At 40.9% G+C, this 13651-nt stretch overlaps 1 protein-coding gene across 5 annotated transcripts in view; it reads right to left on the reverse strand.

The window, feature by feature from the left end:
• Window positions 1–13160, reverse strand: part of Efa6 (Exchange factor for Arf 6) — a 62080-nt gene extending 48920 nt beyond the window's left edge. For all 5 annotated transcript variants that reach the window (XM_076773784.1, XM_076773779.1, XM_076773780.1 and 2 more), the window contains exon 1: window positions 12505–13160. In XM_076773784.1, coding sequence (XP_076629899.1) covers window positions 12505–12639 — 135 coding nt within the window. In that variant the 5' untranslated portion in view covers window positions 12640–13160. The remainder of the gene's footprint in view (window positions 1–12504) is intronic.
• Window positions 13161–13651: the final 491 nt, after the last annotated feature.

Genomic DNA, 13651 nt, shown 5'->3' on the forward strand with positions numbered 1-13651 from the left:
TCTCGGTGTCTCCGACGACGGAAAATTTTCGTTCGCGTTAATAGCATTCTCGGTCTTCAATAAAAGTCAGCGTCAAAGTAATTCGTGTCGTCGCTAAAAAACAGCTTCGTTGGGTTTAAAAATACCGTCATCCCGTCGTCCTCCGGTACCATCGACGCGTATAAAAATGGCTACTCGCGGGTACGTGAACCGTGAACTGCATCGAACATGTTCATCGCATTTCCAATAACGTGCGAGCGCGCATCGGACATCGAAAAATCTTGTCGCGCGCGCAGGAATCCTACGAATCCGATATTCCGTGTCTGTGATCTTATTATCAATGTATACGACGAGGATTCCGCACTCGATACGATAAAACGCGCCTTAGAAATGGAAACAGGGATTGGACCTACGATACGAACCTGACTTCTTCTTTTCTTCTGACACTAAGGCCTGTTATTCTCTACTTTATCACCTTCTGTGTATTACAAACTGAAAAATGTTGAATTAATATTATTCGAGGAAAGCACGCGAAACATGGAAAATCTAAGAAATCGTAGGCAACGTGTAATATAGATCGTCGACGCAATGCGCAGAAATAATGTATAATTAAACGGTAATTAGTACACCGAAAAAAAAAACGAGACCATATATCCTGTTATATGTTGTTTGACATCGATAATTCGATTGCCAATTAAAGCTCAATAAATGTCGTTTGCGCGTAGCAACGTCCGTTTAATGACAATAAAATGTATCGATTATTTAAACAGCGACCCGAGGCACCGTTATTTTAATCAAAACTAATTCGAATTCCGAGTGCGTAGTGTGATTCGACGCGACGCATATCTGAACGTAGCTTTACATCATCGGTTCTCAAACTATAAATATGTAAAATTTATTTATTTTACTCTCATAATTATTCTAATTACGATGTTCTACAATATTTGATATTTTTACAAAATTGTATCACTTCCTTTGTCTAACATAACCATATATACGTTAAAAAATAATCAGAAAAAGATTAAATACTGCTTTAGAATATTTTCCTGCCGTCTGCTTGCACAAACAAATCCAGTTTCATCCAAAATCAACGTCGGTAGCGTTTAACTTACAGCCGATGCTGCGTTTGCCTACGACAATAAATAATCTACAGTGATGCAGCCTTGGATATTTCTGAGTACAATTTATATTCAAATGCAGCTAACTTTGTGCTCAAAATGCGAAACAGATACGGCTAATTTTGTATCTGACCTTCGTAGTTCCAAGTGGCTGATCCCATCATTCGCACACTCGAGTGAATATACAGCGTGTTCGGCCACCCCTGGGAAAAATTTTAATGGAAGATTCTAGAGGCCAAAATAAGACAAAAATCAAGAATACCAATTTCTTGATGGAGGCTTCGTTAAAAAGTTATTAGCGTTTACAGTTCCGCCAGTTCCGAATTTTTTTCTCAAAAATGCGTAGGATTCCGAGATTATGTGTAATGACCAAAAATGATTGTAATTGACCCCTGCAAACGAAAATAATTTTTTTAGAACGATTTGAAAAATTTGTTTTTCACCGAAAAATTTCACACCTTCTCGAATTTTTTTCTCGAAAATGCGTAGGATTTCGAGATTATGTGTAATGACCAAAAATGATTGTAATTGACCCCTGCAACCGAAAATAATTTTTTTAGAAGGATTTGAAAAATTTGTTTTTCACCGAAAAATTTCACACCTTCTCGAATTTTTTTCTCGAAAATGCGTAGGATTTCGAGATTATGTGTAATGACAAAAAATGATTGTAATTGACCCCCGCAACGGAAAATAATTTTTTTAGAAGGATTTGAAAAATTTGTTTTTCACCGAAAAATTTCACACCTTCTCGAATTTTTTTCTCGAAAATGCGTAGGATTTCGAGATTATGTGTAATGACCAAAAATGATTGTAATTGACCTCCGCAACGAAAAATAATTTTTTTAGAACGATTTGAAAAATTTGTTTTTCGCCGAAAAATTTCACACCTTCTCGAATTTTTTTCTCGAAAATGCGTAGGATTTCGAAATTATGTGTAATGACCAAAAATGATTGTAATTGACCCCTGCAACCGAAAATAATTTTTTTAGAACGATTTGAAATTTTTTAATTTAATTGTTAATAACTTTTTAACGAAGCCTCAGCCAAGAAACTGACTTCACTCTAGAATCTCCCATTAAAATTTTTCCCAAGGGTGGCCGTACACCCTGTATAGGATCGTACATTTTCGATACAAAATAGTAATGAACTATACAGTTTTTGTTGTTTTTAAATACTGCAAATTAAAGAAAAAATTAGTGATCGTATCATATGTTTTCGATGGAACGCATAAGCAGCAACGAAAGGAATCGATCGGTGTAATTCGTGCATGTTCCAGTGCAACGACTTTCACTCTGAGTAAAAGGCAGGTCGCTTTATAATTTTACACAGACTCGATGCAACCTGCGTACACGTAACCGCGGTTATTTTTATAGTTACGCAACGCAATCGGTATTCGATAGACTCATGACTTCCTGGCAGAGGTTTATCATTACGAATACGTACTCGGACATTTCTCGAAATTTCGACTTTAAAATTCATCGATCCTTCAAGCAGCGTGGGACACAGGTGCCCGCTGCCTCACAGATTCATCTATCATTCATACTTTAGCGCCCCGGAATAATGAGAGAACCGCCTGCTGGAATTAGTCGACCGTTATTTTGAAAGTTAATATTCCTATAATGGGACGGGCTAAACTGTAGTTAAACGCCGTGCAAAAACTACTAAAATTTAATAAAACCAATATTAAACGCGCAAGGTACCATTTTTGGGTTACGTATTTATTTTTGTCATCGAGAATGTATTTTATTAATGTCAGTAAAAATGCAATCTGTCGTAACAAGGCTAGACGCTTCGAATCGCTACCTACACCCAGCTTTTTCCACTACTAACCTCACTTTTAAGTGTTCCATCGTTCTTTCGAGCGCCACCTGGATCCAGAAAGTGACGTACGAAGGGCACAATCCTTCTATGAATTCTTTCCCGCGTACAGGCGTTCTAACCACAAGTAATTGCACAATAAATCTCGGTCCAGGGAGTCCTATCTTTGTTAAAGTATCGCCATAGGGTACAGCCTCCTCCGTCTGCTCCCACTCTTTACCCTGGTAGCGACGAGGGTTGGCCTTAACGTCCTTAACCCATTTCCCGGCAGCGTTACGTTAACGCAACATAATGGTTTAGCTTCCTCTCCGCCTCTCTCTCGCTCTCCTTCCTCTCTCCCTGTCCCCCCTTGAGCTCACCAGTCCCGCGTCATTCGTTACACCGCAGCGAAACGTTAACGACGCCCTCTTTCACCGATAAAGTGCTACCACCGGCGCGATGATCCTTAGTTAATACTTTTTCTCGCCGTCTCATTATCGCCTTCGATCGTTCGATGCCCGTCTGACGCTCGGAACTCGTCGCTGAGAAAATCCAACTGACCATTCGCCATCGACCTATTTCAGGTACCGTCAGTGTGCGTGGAACGATTCTGAAACTACCACGAGCACGATCGTAATAATATTTTTGAGATCAATGGTAGGCTTCTTTCGAAAAAAAAAAAAAAAAATTTAATTCACACCCATATATGTACGAATAAAATTCTTCGGCGCGACACAAAGAGCGGTACAATTTCAAAGAGTGAAGTCTCCATGAAGTAAGAAACACTCGAGGTTCCGTGTCAAGACTTCCACCTAGAAAATACTTCCAGCACTTCTGTGCTAATTTTCGCTCGAGAAACCTTCCATCGGAAATTTACGAATGTTCTACATTTAGCTTGATATTTCTTCTCGGTTCTCTGGAAATACGAATCTCTATCAATTAATTCCCACTGAATATCTTCGAGTTCCATAGAACGTGAAGGTTCTGGGCGAAGCGACGGAGATTAGCTGCACCCCACGGAGCAGTCGATTCTTATCGATAAGTATCGGGGAAGGCCTCGAGGTTGCTAAGACGCCAGACGACGCCAAGGAGACGGTTATCGCCGCACGGATGTTCCTCAGGTGCCAAAGTACCCTTCATCGTCCAGACCTCGCCGCGGATATAAGTATAAATCGTCTTCGATGGGCGGAATCGATACTCTACTCTGGATAAGAAAATAAAGCACGAGCCTCGAGTCGGTGGATCAAAGTCGAACCGCAACGAACGTACATCTATCTTCGATTTCTCAGCCGCTTCCGTATTTTTCTGCGCTCCTATACTTTGACGATCGATCACTTCCACGAGAAGAACGATAACGTATCACGAGAATAAATAAACCGGTCGAAATAAGACTAGATTAAGTACAATAGTTCCCACTCTCAAGTGACCAAAATTGGGGTAGCGAAAATTACAATTAAAACATTTTACGTTTGCGTTTACCGCCCTCTTGTTTTCAACGTGGTTCGTACGTGGGAAAGTGACCTTGAGCGGTCATCGAATTTTGATTTAGCCATAACGCGATTGTAGGGGCACGTCCATTCTAGTAAAATCGCATAAAAAGCAATCGAGGCACGATAAAGTCGATCGTCGTCGAAGCGTGCCAGACAATGCTGAAAAATCACCCTCTCCCCAGCCTGTGCTTGATCACGGTTCACTCAACGAGAAAAAAGATGGCGACTTTTCCGTTGGCGAGAAAAGAAAAACGATTGACCTGGCGCGCACATAAATTCGAATCTTCAGCCCTTCTTTTCGCGTTAGCTCGATGGCTGCTTTACGAGGTTGAATCGATTCCAATTTGGGTCGGGATATAACGCCATTTGCGGACTTCGCGACAAGCTCTCCTCTTGCTCCAGAAAAATCGCGTTGCCTTTCACATGACTCAAACAGAGAGAGCGAGAGAAAAGAAATACATTTTTATCCGTCCTCGATCGAGTCGTCGTGCGTGGTATAGCGATCGCAGAGTGGTCTCGAATTTCAGAGAAAAATTCATTTAAACTCGAGTCAAGATTAACTCAAAAGATATTAACAATTTATGCCTCGATATTATTTGAAGTTTTCCATTTTGTTCGTGGTTCTTTAAGCGCGGCTCGTCGATTGTTTATTACGAAAATTAGTTTCCAGCCTTCTCGGATTAAAACTTTCTTGTACGTTAAAACTCTGTTGATATAGAAACGTATTTTGCCCCTGGCGATATTTTTTCAACTTTCCCATTTTCCTCGCGGAGCCTAAGTACAGCGCCTCGAGTGTTTGCTGAAAAATATAGCCCTGAACGGCGGTCTCTATAATGTACCTGTAGGATCGCCGCACCCATTTCCGTGGCAAGCTCGTTCAGAGAGTTTGTCCTAAGGATACAATCAGGCCTTCGACGAAATTAACACTTCCTCCCAACAATATTGTGCCAAACAGCTTTATTTCTATGTATATGCACTCAGTACTTAACGCCTGGATATGAATTAAAATAATTGCTCGCTGCGAAAAAATCATGAAAATCCATTATAATACATATCATGTTAGCGTAGAACTTTCATGATATTTAATGTCTAATTGATATAAGAAACACTTCTTTCGTACATTCATATTCGAGGTGTTACTGGTTTAATTACAACTGTCGACAAATGTAGCGAACGGTGGAATGATTGAAAAGCAAGCGATTCCACGTGCAAAAATAAATTGAAAACGTAGAATAAATTTTCCCTCTACAAGGTTTCATTTTCGAGAAAATTGATTTTGAAATTGCGTGCACCACGCGCGCGTTTGATTGACAATCTCAAAACGTAAATCACGCACGTCTTCGTCCATGTAAACGTCTCTGAAATATTATACGCCCAGTATCGCTACGGATTAATATAAAAATACGAATCTTGGTTCAACTTTTAATCTTAAACGCCTATAAATTCCGTGCAGTTCCTTGAAACGCCTGCTTCGGAAATAATACCACGCCTGTGTAACTATACACAGCTGGCAATTAATTCTTCCGAGGGCAATATATTCGGCAAATTTATTTCCCGTGCATTTTCCCGAAAGGGAACTCTCGTAGCCTAGAAAAGGTTAAGAACCCCAGGATTAACGGTTTCGCCCGCAAAAAGAAAATCGCCGCGGCGCTGCTATCGCTGAAAAATATAGCAATAGCTGCACACCAGGGCGCGCTATAGAATTCCCATTTACCGTATCAGTGGCGAGGTTTTTGTCTTCTCGAGCAACGCGTTTCTATTTGCGGCACAGATAAGACGATATTTACATCGGTGATTCTTCACCTCGAGAGAGGTATATATCGACGCTCGAGCTCTCTCGTCACGCTCAGAATGCAGCCCGGCGCGTCTCGTTGCGTTTTTCAGATGTCGTTTGCTCGCTATTCACTCCGGTCTCGTGCCAAACAGGGTACAGGAGCGGAGGGTGGGGAAAGAAAGACAGGCACAAGAAACAAGAACGCTACGTTTTGTTTCCTCTCTTTCTGGCATAAACTCCCCTTTCCTTCCGCCCTTCAGACTGTTCCACGAGATCCGTTCCGTGCCTCCGGGCGAAAAAACAGTTTACGAACTGTGCAAACGCAGGTTGGGGCAACGAGCAACGTTCGAAAGACCGTTTAATCTGAGACTATCGGTTTCGATTGTTTTCTTCGCTGCCGAATACGTTAACGTTCCATCGCACGATTCGTTTTTTGGTTACTTCGGTACGAATTAAGGTCGATTCACATTATGGGTAACGCTAGCGGCACGTCAAAGTAATGGTAGACATTTTTCTCTAATACCAAGCGCCCGCGTTCGCATCAGAAGTAGGGTTAGGACTGTTCGAACAGTTCAGATATTTTAGCCTTCCTTTTACGCAAAATGGTTTCGCGCTCGTGATAACACAGCGAACAGAAAGAAGTAAAAAAGAAAATCTTAGATACGCATCACGCTTGCATCAATGCATCTGAATTGGTAAACAAGTAACGTATGCGAAACGACCCATAATGCTTCGCCATCTATTGATACCCTCGTTTCGCGGTTAGACCCCGTTATTTTTAGATCGAGCTGCATTCGCTTCTCCAGAACATCGCAAACTTTCAACCCTCCTCTCCTTTCCACCGAATCAAGCGCAAAGAACCGTGGGTCTTCCATTGAAACTTCGCTTCCGTGGCTCGGTCGTTCGATGATTCCCCATTCGATGGACGAAATTCTTATCCAGATAAAAATTTCGAATAACGAATTAGAAATAAATAAGTAATTATGCATCCTACAACGAACGAATAGAAATTTAATTGTTATTGGTTTTGTTGGTCATTTATTACTCGAATAAAATAGTACCTATCGGCGCCACCGAGCGGCGTTTCGAGTTGGCGCGACCAAAAATCCGAAATCGCGTCTTTTCTTACGACAACACGAAATAAGAATACTTCTCTTCGGTGGTCGTTGACCCCTTTTCGTCCAACGGACAAGAGGAAGCGCATCGAGAAACGGGAGAGAACTTGGTCGCGAAAAAAAGAAATAAAAAAAGGGGGAAAAAATCGGGAAAGAGGGGGAGAGGGACGACGACCACGTGGTATGTTAGGTATCTGTGCCAGTGAAATGTGCAAGTTACGAGAACCCATTAAAACGCACCCGACGAGTCTCTGTGTTGCATTCTCGCGCGTGCCACCGTAGAATTGAGAGCAGCCGCAAGAAACGCCCTTGGACGCCCGCTGAAATTACATTTTCTCTAACGAGGGAAGCAGCCCGCGGTGTCCAGAATGTGCTTATTCCCCTCGAAATATCTTTCTGGGTTCCACGAATCAAAGATAAGCAAAATTCTTGTCCAGATTAAAATGTCAAACGAATGAAAGATAAACGTTTTATCTGGTCCGAGTTAAATATAAATTTGAATTTCAATTACAGTGGAATTGTTCGATCGAATAAACGCTGAGAATAAAAATATTGCCTTATCTCTTCCGACTTATGGTGACACTCGACTGCAATCTTCGTACGCGAGACAAATTCCGTTTGTAAATTCCGAGATCACTCAATATGATACTTGGATCATTTTTGGATGGAGCGTTAACACAGATTGTTAATAATTTTAAAAAAATTTGCCTTGGATACTATCTTTCAAAAGTATTCAAGCCCTGCAGAGTTTCACACGCACCTTAACACATCGAGGTGTATACAGTGTTCCACTTTCAATCGTGATCGATTTAGATCAAATTACCCGCTGGAAATTCTACGGAAATTAATACGTCAGATGGGAGGGCATGGTTGTAAGATAGTATTGAGGTAACGCCAATCTGATATTGCAGAGACTGCAGATAAATAATAAGTCGTCTCGAGTTCTGTTTTACGCGTTGTGTGGCAATATCTGCATGCAATAAAAACTCAATTTAACCCTTAACGAGTGATATTGATTATAACTCTAAACAAGAACATTATTATTCTCTTATTTCTAAAAATACAATCGCATCGATTGAAAGGAAAGAAACATTCTATCAGTTCTCTGTTCAAGGAACGACTATCTACGTCAAATGTTAATATAAGTTTCTTATAACCAAATCAACAACTCGTTCTAACAACGACGTCTGATAAAGTAACAGAAAGGAGTTCGTTGTTCTGTCAATGATTAAAAAAGATATCTTGTTATTCTTTCTCGAAATACTTAGTGACGATAATTTTCATTAGGAAAACCTCACCGATCGATCGATAGAAAAATATAAAAATTGTTAATTTTGTTAGAAAAAGAATATCCTTGAAACAAAGACCTATTGTAATTATAACATATTTATAATCATTGACATTTCGAATGGCTCTATCCTTTAAACAGAACAATGGCAAAAATTCCTTTCCATTCGATTCGCCGTATTTCTGTCCCTCCAATTACGGACCCAATTTCCTCTTTGTTCGTTCAGCAGAGAATAACGAACATTAACCAGAACGACGTGCAAGATTACGGGACCACAGTGCACACTCGAGTGCTTTAATTATGGAAACTAGGGGAACATTCGTCTTACGGCTATCAAGAAGGCGATATCGATCGATAAATGCGAGAAATTCGACGACGTGTACGCGCGTTCAACTAAGTACATAATTGTCGGGCTCGCGTGCTTCGTACCGTCAAGAAACTTCAAGTTCTTCTTTCGTTATCACGCAACGCCATTGCATAACATCATTTTGAACATGAATTGTAAATGCACTAATCGAGGAATCGTATAAAAAAAATTTTAAACAAAAGGAAAATAATATTTGAACTTTCAGAACACTTTATACAGGGTGTCCGGCCAACCTTGGGAAAAATTTTAATGGGGGATTCTAGAGGCCAAAATAAGACGAAAATCAAGAATACCAATTTGTTGACTGAGGCTTCGTTAAAAAGTTATTAACAATTAAATTTAAAAATTTCAAATCGTTTTGGGAAAATTATTTTTGGTTGCAGGGGTCAATTATAAACATTTTTGGTGAATAGACATACCCCCAAAATCTTACCCACTTTCTAGAAAAAAATTCGAGGTGTGAAATTTTTCGACGAAAAAAAAATTTTTCAAATCGTTCTAAAAAAAATATTTTTGGTTGTAGGGGTCAATTACAATCATTTTTGGTGAATAGACATACCCTCGAAATCTTGCGCATTTTCGAGAAAAAAATTCAGTACGGGCAGAACTTTAAACGATAATAACTTTTTAACAAAGTCTCCATCAAGAAATTGGTATTCTTGATTTTCGTCTTATTTTGGCCTCTAGAATCCCCCATTAAAATTTTTCCCTGTATATTTATATTTCTTAAGAACTAAGAATTTATAGATCTTCGTTTTTTAGTACTTTTCAATTACCAATCGCAAATTGTCAGAAATTAATTTTAGAAAAATATTATTTAATGTTAAATTATATCTGAGATGTTAATCATTTAATAATTATTCCAACTGTATTATTGTCACTTATAAAAAATGTTACTAATTATACACCCTGCGTCATTATAAATTATTAATATATGTATATGAAATGTAAATAATTCATAAATATGAAGTGCACTGATCAAAATTTCATATGAAAAAATACTAATTTTAAACTCATTTTGCTGCCAAGTTCAGCAAGGCCATGGAAAAAAGCTATTTCAAAAAATCCAAAGCGAGCCCTGCAGTGCGATGGAGAATGCAAAATGCATTACGCGTTCTCTGTACTGGTCGAACAATGAATCTTGAGTGGGTACCAATATAGTTACCTAACCTGCTTTCAATGCGCAAGGCTCGGGTCGCTGCCATATTAATTAAAAGAAAATATCCAGTTCGATAGAATTTGTCTTTGCTTTAGGTACCAGAAACTAATAGAACGAATGAAAGACTAACAGAACAAATATCTTGCAGAGAGAACTGAATAATGATTTTGTCGAGCATTAATTACAATCTATTTGTTCATCCTGTCACTTTCGTCATTGTCAATGTGAAAAAATCCAAGTTATAAAAATAATCCTTGGAACATAGAGTGGTATTTATCTAATTGAAACCATGAAAATACGTAATTCACCGATATTGCAAATGCATTTCCATTCGCAAGGAACTATTACGAAAAAATGTATTCGCTACGACCATTCGCGACATCGACCATGCAGTGTTTGTACAGAATAAACAATACATACGAACACGAACGGGAAATCAGCGTTTCTGTATGACCGCTTAGACCAACAGGACCTTAAGAATTCCGAAAACAAAAGCAAAAAAAGAAACGGGATGTACATAGTGACACATTCCAATCACGCGTAATGCCTAGCCGCTCCTTTGTTACACGCATTCTTCTTGCGAATGACAGTTATGCAGGATACAAAAAGTTCGCGCATGCGCGACCAGTAGGATTAGACACACTCACCCTGATTGCTTGTCACTGGCACATTTCGAATACAAACGAAAATGTACGTAGCCATAGAAGACTATCGAAGACTATCCACAAATGTACGTGTGATTCTACGTATAAAATAGAAACTAGCAAATAAATAAATATACATCTGCCAAAGCAAATATTATTGATCTGTTCCATAATTGGAGGAAGATGCACCATTCGTTAAGCATTCTTCTCAATGGCTCCCTTTCTTCATCTCACTCACACTTCGCAAACTTGTTCGAAAACCAAATATATTTATGGTTTATAATTTTACATTAAACTTAAATGATTTTCTTTCTCATTAATTTAATCTTTTCATACGTTGTTTATTCAAAAAGATACACCAAAAAATTGGGGATTTTCTACTGATTATTATATAATTATTTTCTTTTCTCGTTTGAGGGCTCAGTTTGAAAAACGTTGGATTCATCTATTCCACATCTGCTATTTGAAATCCGTATATTCCCCGTGCAAGTATCGAAAACCAGTTCCAACAAAGCAATCGATCTATTCCGCGCAACACTAGGGGAAGGGAGTGCATTAAATTTGCAAAATTACCAAATACCGCGAACAAAAATATTGGATATTGTGTAATTATGCGCTTGCATGCACCGTGGAAAAAGTTTTGATAACTCAAAGTTGATTCATCGGTCGAAATATCCTCGATCGTATAACGTGAACGTTCGTTCATTCGAACTACAACGACGAGCAGATTTCCATTACATCATTTGCGAAGAACAGCTATCGTATTATGCACCGAGTACTTGATAATTATTGTTCATCTCTATTATAGGTGCGTTATGCTTAATACGTGACTTTAAACGTTAACAAAAGGAATTACCGCGACAAGCTGGGATAACAAGTCATTTACGAGTTGTCGCGATATTAACGTGCAAGATACGAAAGATCCAAAGGCAAATAATATAATATCTGACAAGACTAGCTAAAGTCGGCGAATCGGAAGTCAGGCACTGTGTCATCTATCTGATTTGTCACAGAGAAACAAAGTAGTTTCGGTATTCTGGCACGTAAACATGGCTGCGTTTAAAACATTTCAACGTCAAGGGGAAAGATCGTTGAAAAACGAATGGCATCGGTGGCAACGATGCGCGAAAGGCCGGTCGGTTCTCTCGATTAAAATTGTCCAATTCGTACGAGCACCGAGAAGGGGTACGTTCCCCAGGAAACGGGAAAGAGAAAAAGAGGAAGAGCAAGAAAGAGAAGTGAGAGCACACGGACAGAGAGACCGACAGGCAGGAATGTGGCCGTTAAACCGATCCCACCCAGCCAATCAGCATCCCGCCTGTACCGTCAACGTTAAGACGGTTGTATATACAAGCACTAGCATCGCTCGCAAAGCGTGAGAATAAAAAATAATCGGAGGTCGAGGAAGAAACAGACGGGGCGACAGAGGGTGCTCGTGATAATAACACGGGTCGATATACACCGGGCGTTATTTTCAGGCCCTTGCATTCGCAGGATTCTCGACAACTGCGGACGTGCATGCATATCTCCCGGGGTTGCTCTTTCCAACTCCACCTTTGACCGTCCTCGAACTTTCTGGTACCAAGCAACGTACACGCGACGTGTGTGGAAACGATCGAAGTCGCGCTAAGAATGTTTGTATTAAACCGGTATTGACTAATGTGGCCATTAGCAGGAGGATCCAAGGTTTTAGGTGGATTCCGTGCCACCGATGCCAACAGCGCACGAGAGCTCCCAGAGACGATCACCCATACAACCAAGATCTGAACTTACCTTGCCGCTCTTTGCTGCCGGCGAGTTCTCGACGATGTCGTAGATGACGTGCGGCAGACCCGCGGTACCGAGGAGCGAGAACCCGAATCCGGACGAGTCGCCGCGGTTCAGGGTGACCAGCAGCTCCTCAGCCATGTTTCAAGCACATTGATCACCTCACTGTCATTTGACGCACCTTTACGAAACCCGCACACCGTGCACAATGATTATCCGGCGACCCGTGTTCTCTGTCTCTTTCTCTCCCCTTTTACGACACCGTGTGTGTCACTAGTCAACGTTCCTACGTGCTCTCTCGGCACACGCGCGCACACCATGCACACGGGACGAAACAGGGGTCCCCTTCGCGAACACTTTTCGCACTGCACCGCGCGATACAACTGCTCTATCTCCTTCCTTCCCCCGTTTTCCCTCTTCTTTCCTGGCCGCCTCTTTACGCCGATGCCGCGAACCCTCCTACTTGCTACCACTGCCCGTCAACGATGGGACATAGCAGCGATATCAGAAACGATACGCGGAAACGCCACTCCTGCGCTTTTCGTGATACCGCCTCGAAAACGCGCGCACTTCGTACCTGTGCCTGCGCGAACCGCGGCGGCGTCGCGGCAACCGACGACGTATCCTTGCGGACGACGCAGACACCTCCACCCTGCCCGGCGTACACCTCGCGACTGGATGGCGCCACCTACAAGACGTTGTAACGACTGTGGCGACGTTTTTCACTCCCGCCACCAGAGAGCAAACAGCAGCCGATTCTGGCGAATTCTACTGTAGCTTCGAATTTTTTCGAGTAACGGAAGTTGTTCGGATATAAGACAAACCTAAACGAGTCTTCCCGACGAATTCAACTTAGCAGTTTTCATAATTATTGCCAAAAGTATCTATTTTTATTCTTCGTTCCCTGCTGCAAACATCGTTATCAGTCTCTATCAGTGATGGATGGGTCGGTTTTTTTTGCGCATGCGCAACCTGCTGATGATGAAAACAGTAACGTGCATACTTAATGTCATAGAAACCAGATTTGGCGGGCTCCATATATTGCAGCTGTAAGTGAGGCAGGTCAGGTCTATTGTTCGTCAAGTATAGAATGTTATGAATGAGGTCTTTATAATAGGGAAGGACAGGAAATTCGAGAATGTATAGTTCAATG

The sequence above is a fragment of the Colletes latitarsis genome, chromosome 10, assembly GCF_051014445.1.
Source record: "Colletes latitarsis isolate SP2378_abdomen chromosome 10, iyColLati1, whole genome shotgun sequence".
Lineage (NCBI taxonomy): Eukaryota > Metazoa > Arthropoda > Insecta > Hymenoptera > Colletidae > Colletes > Colletes latitarsis.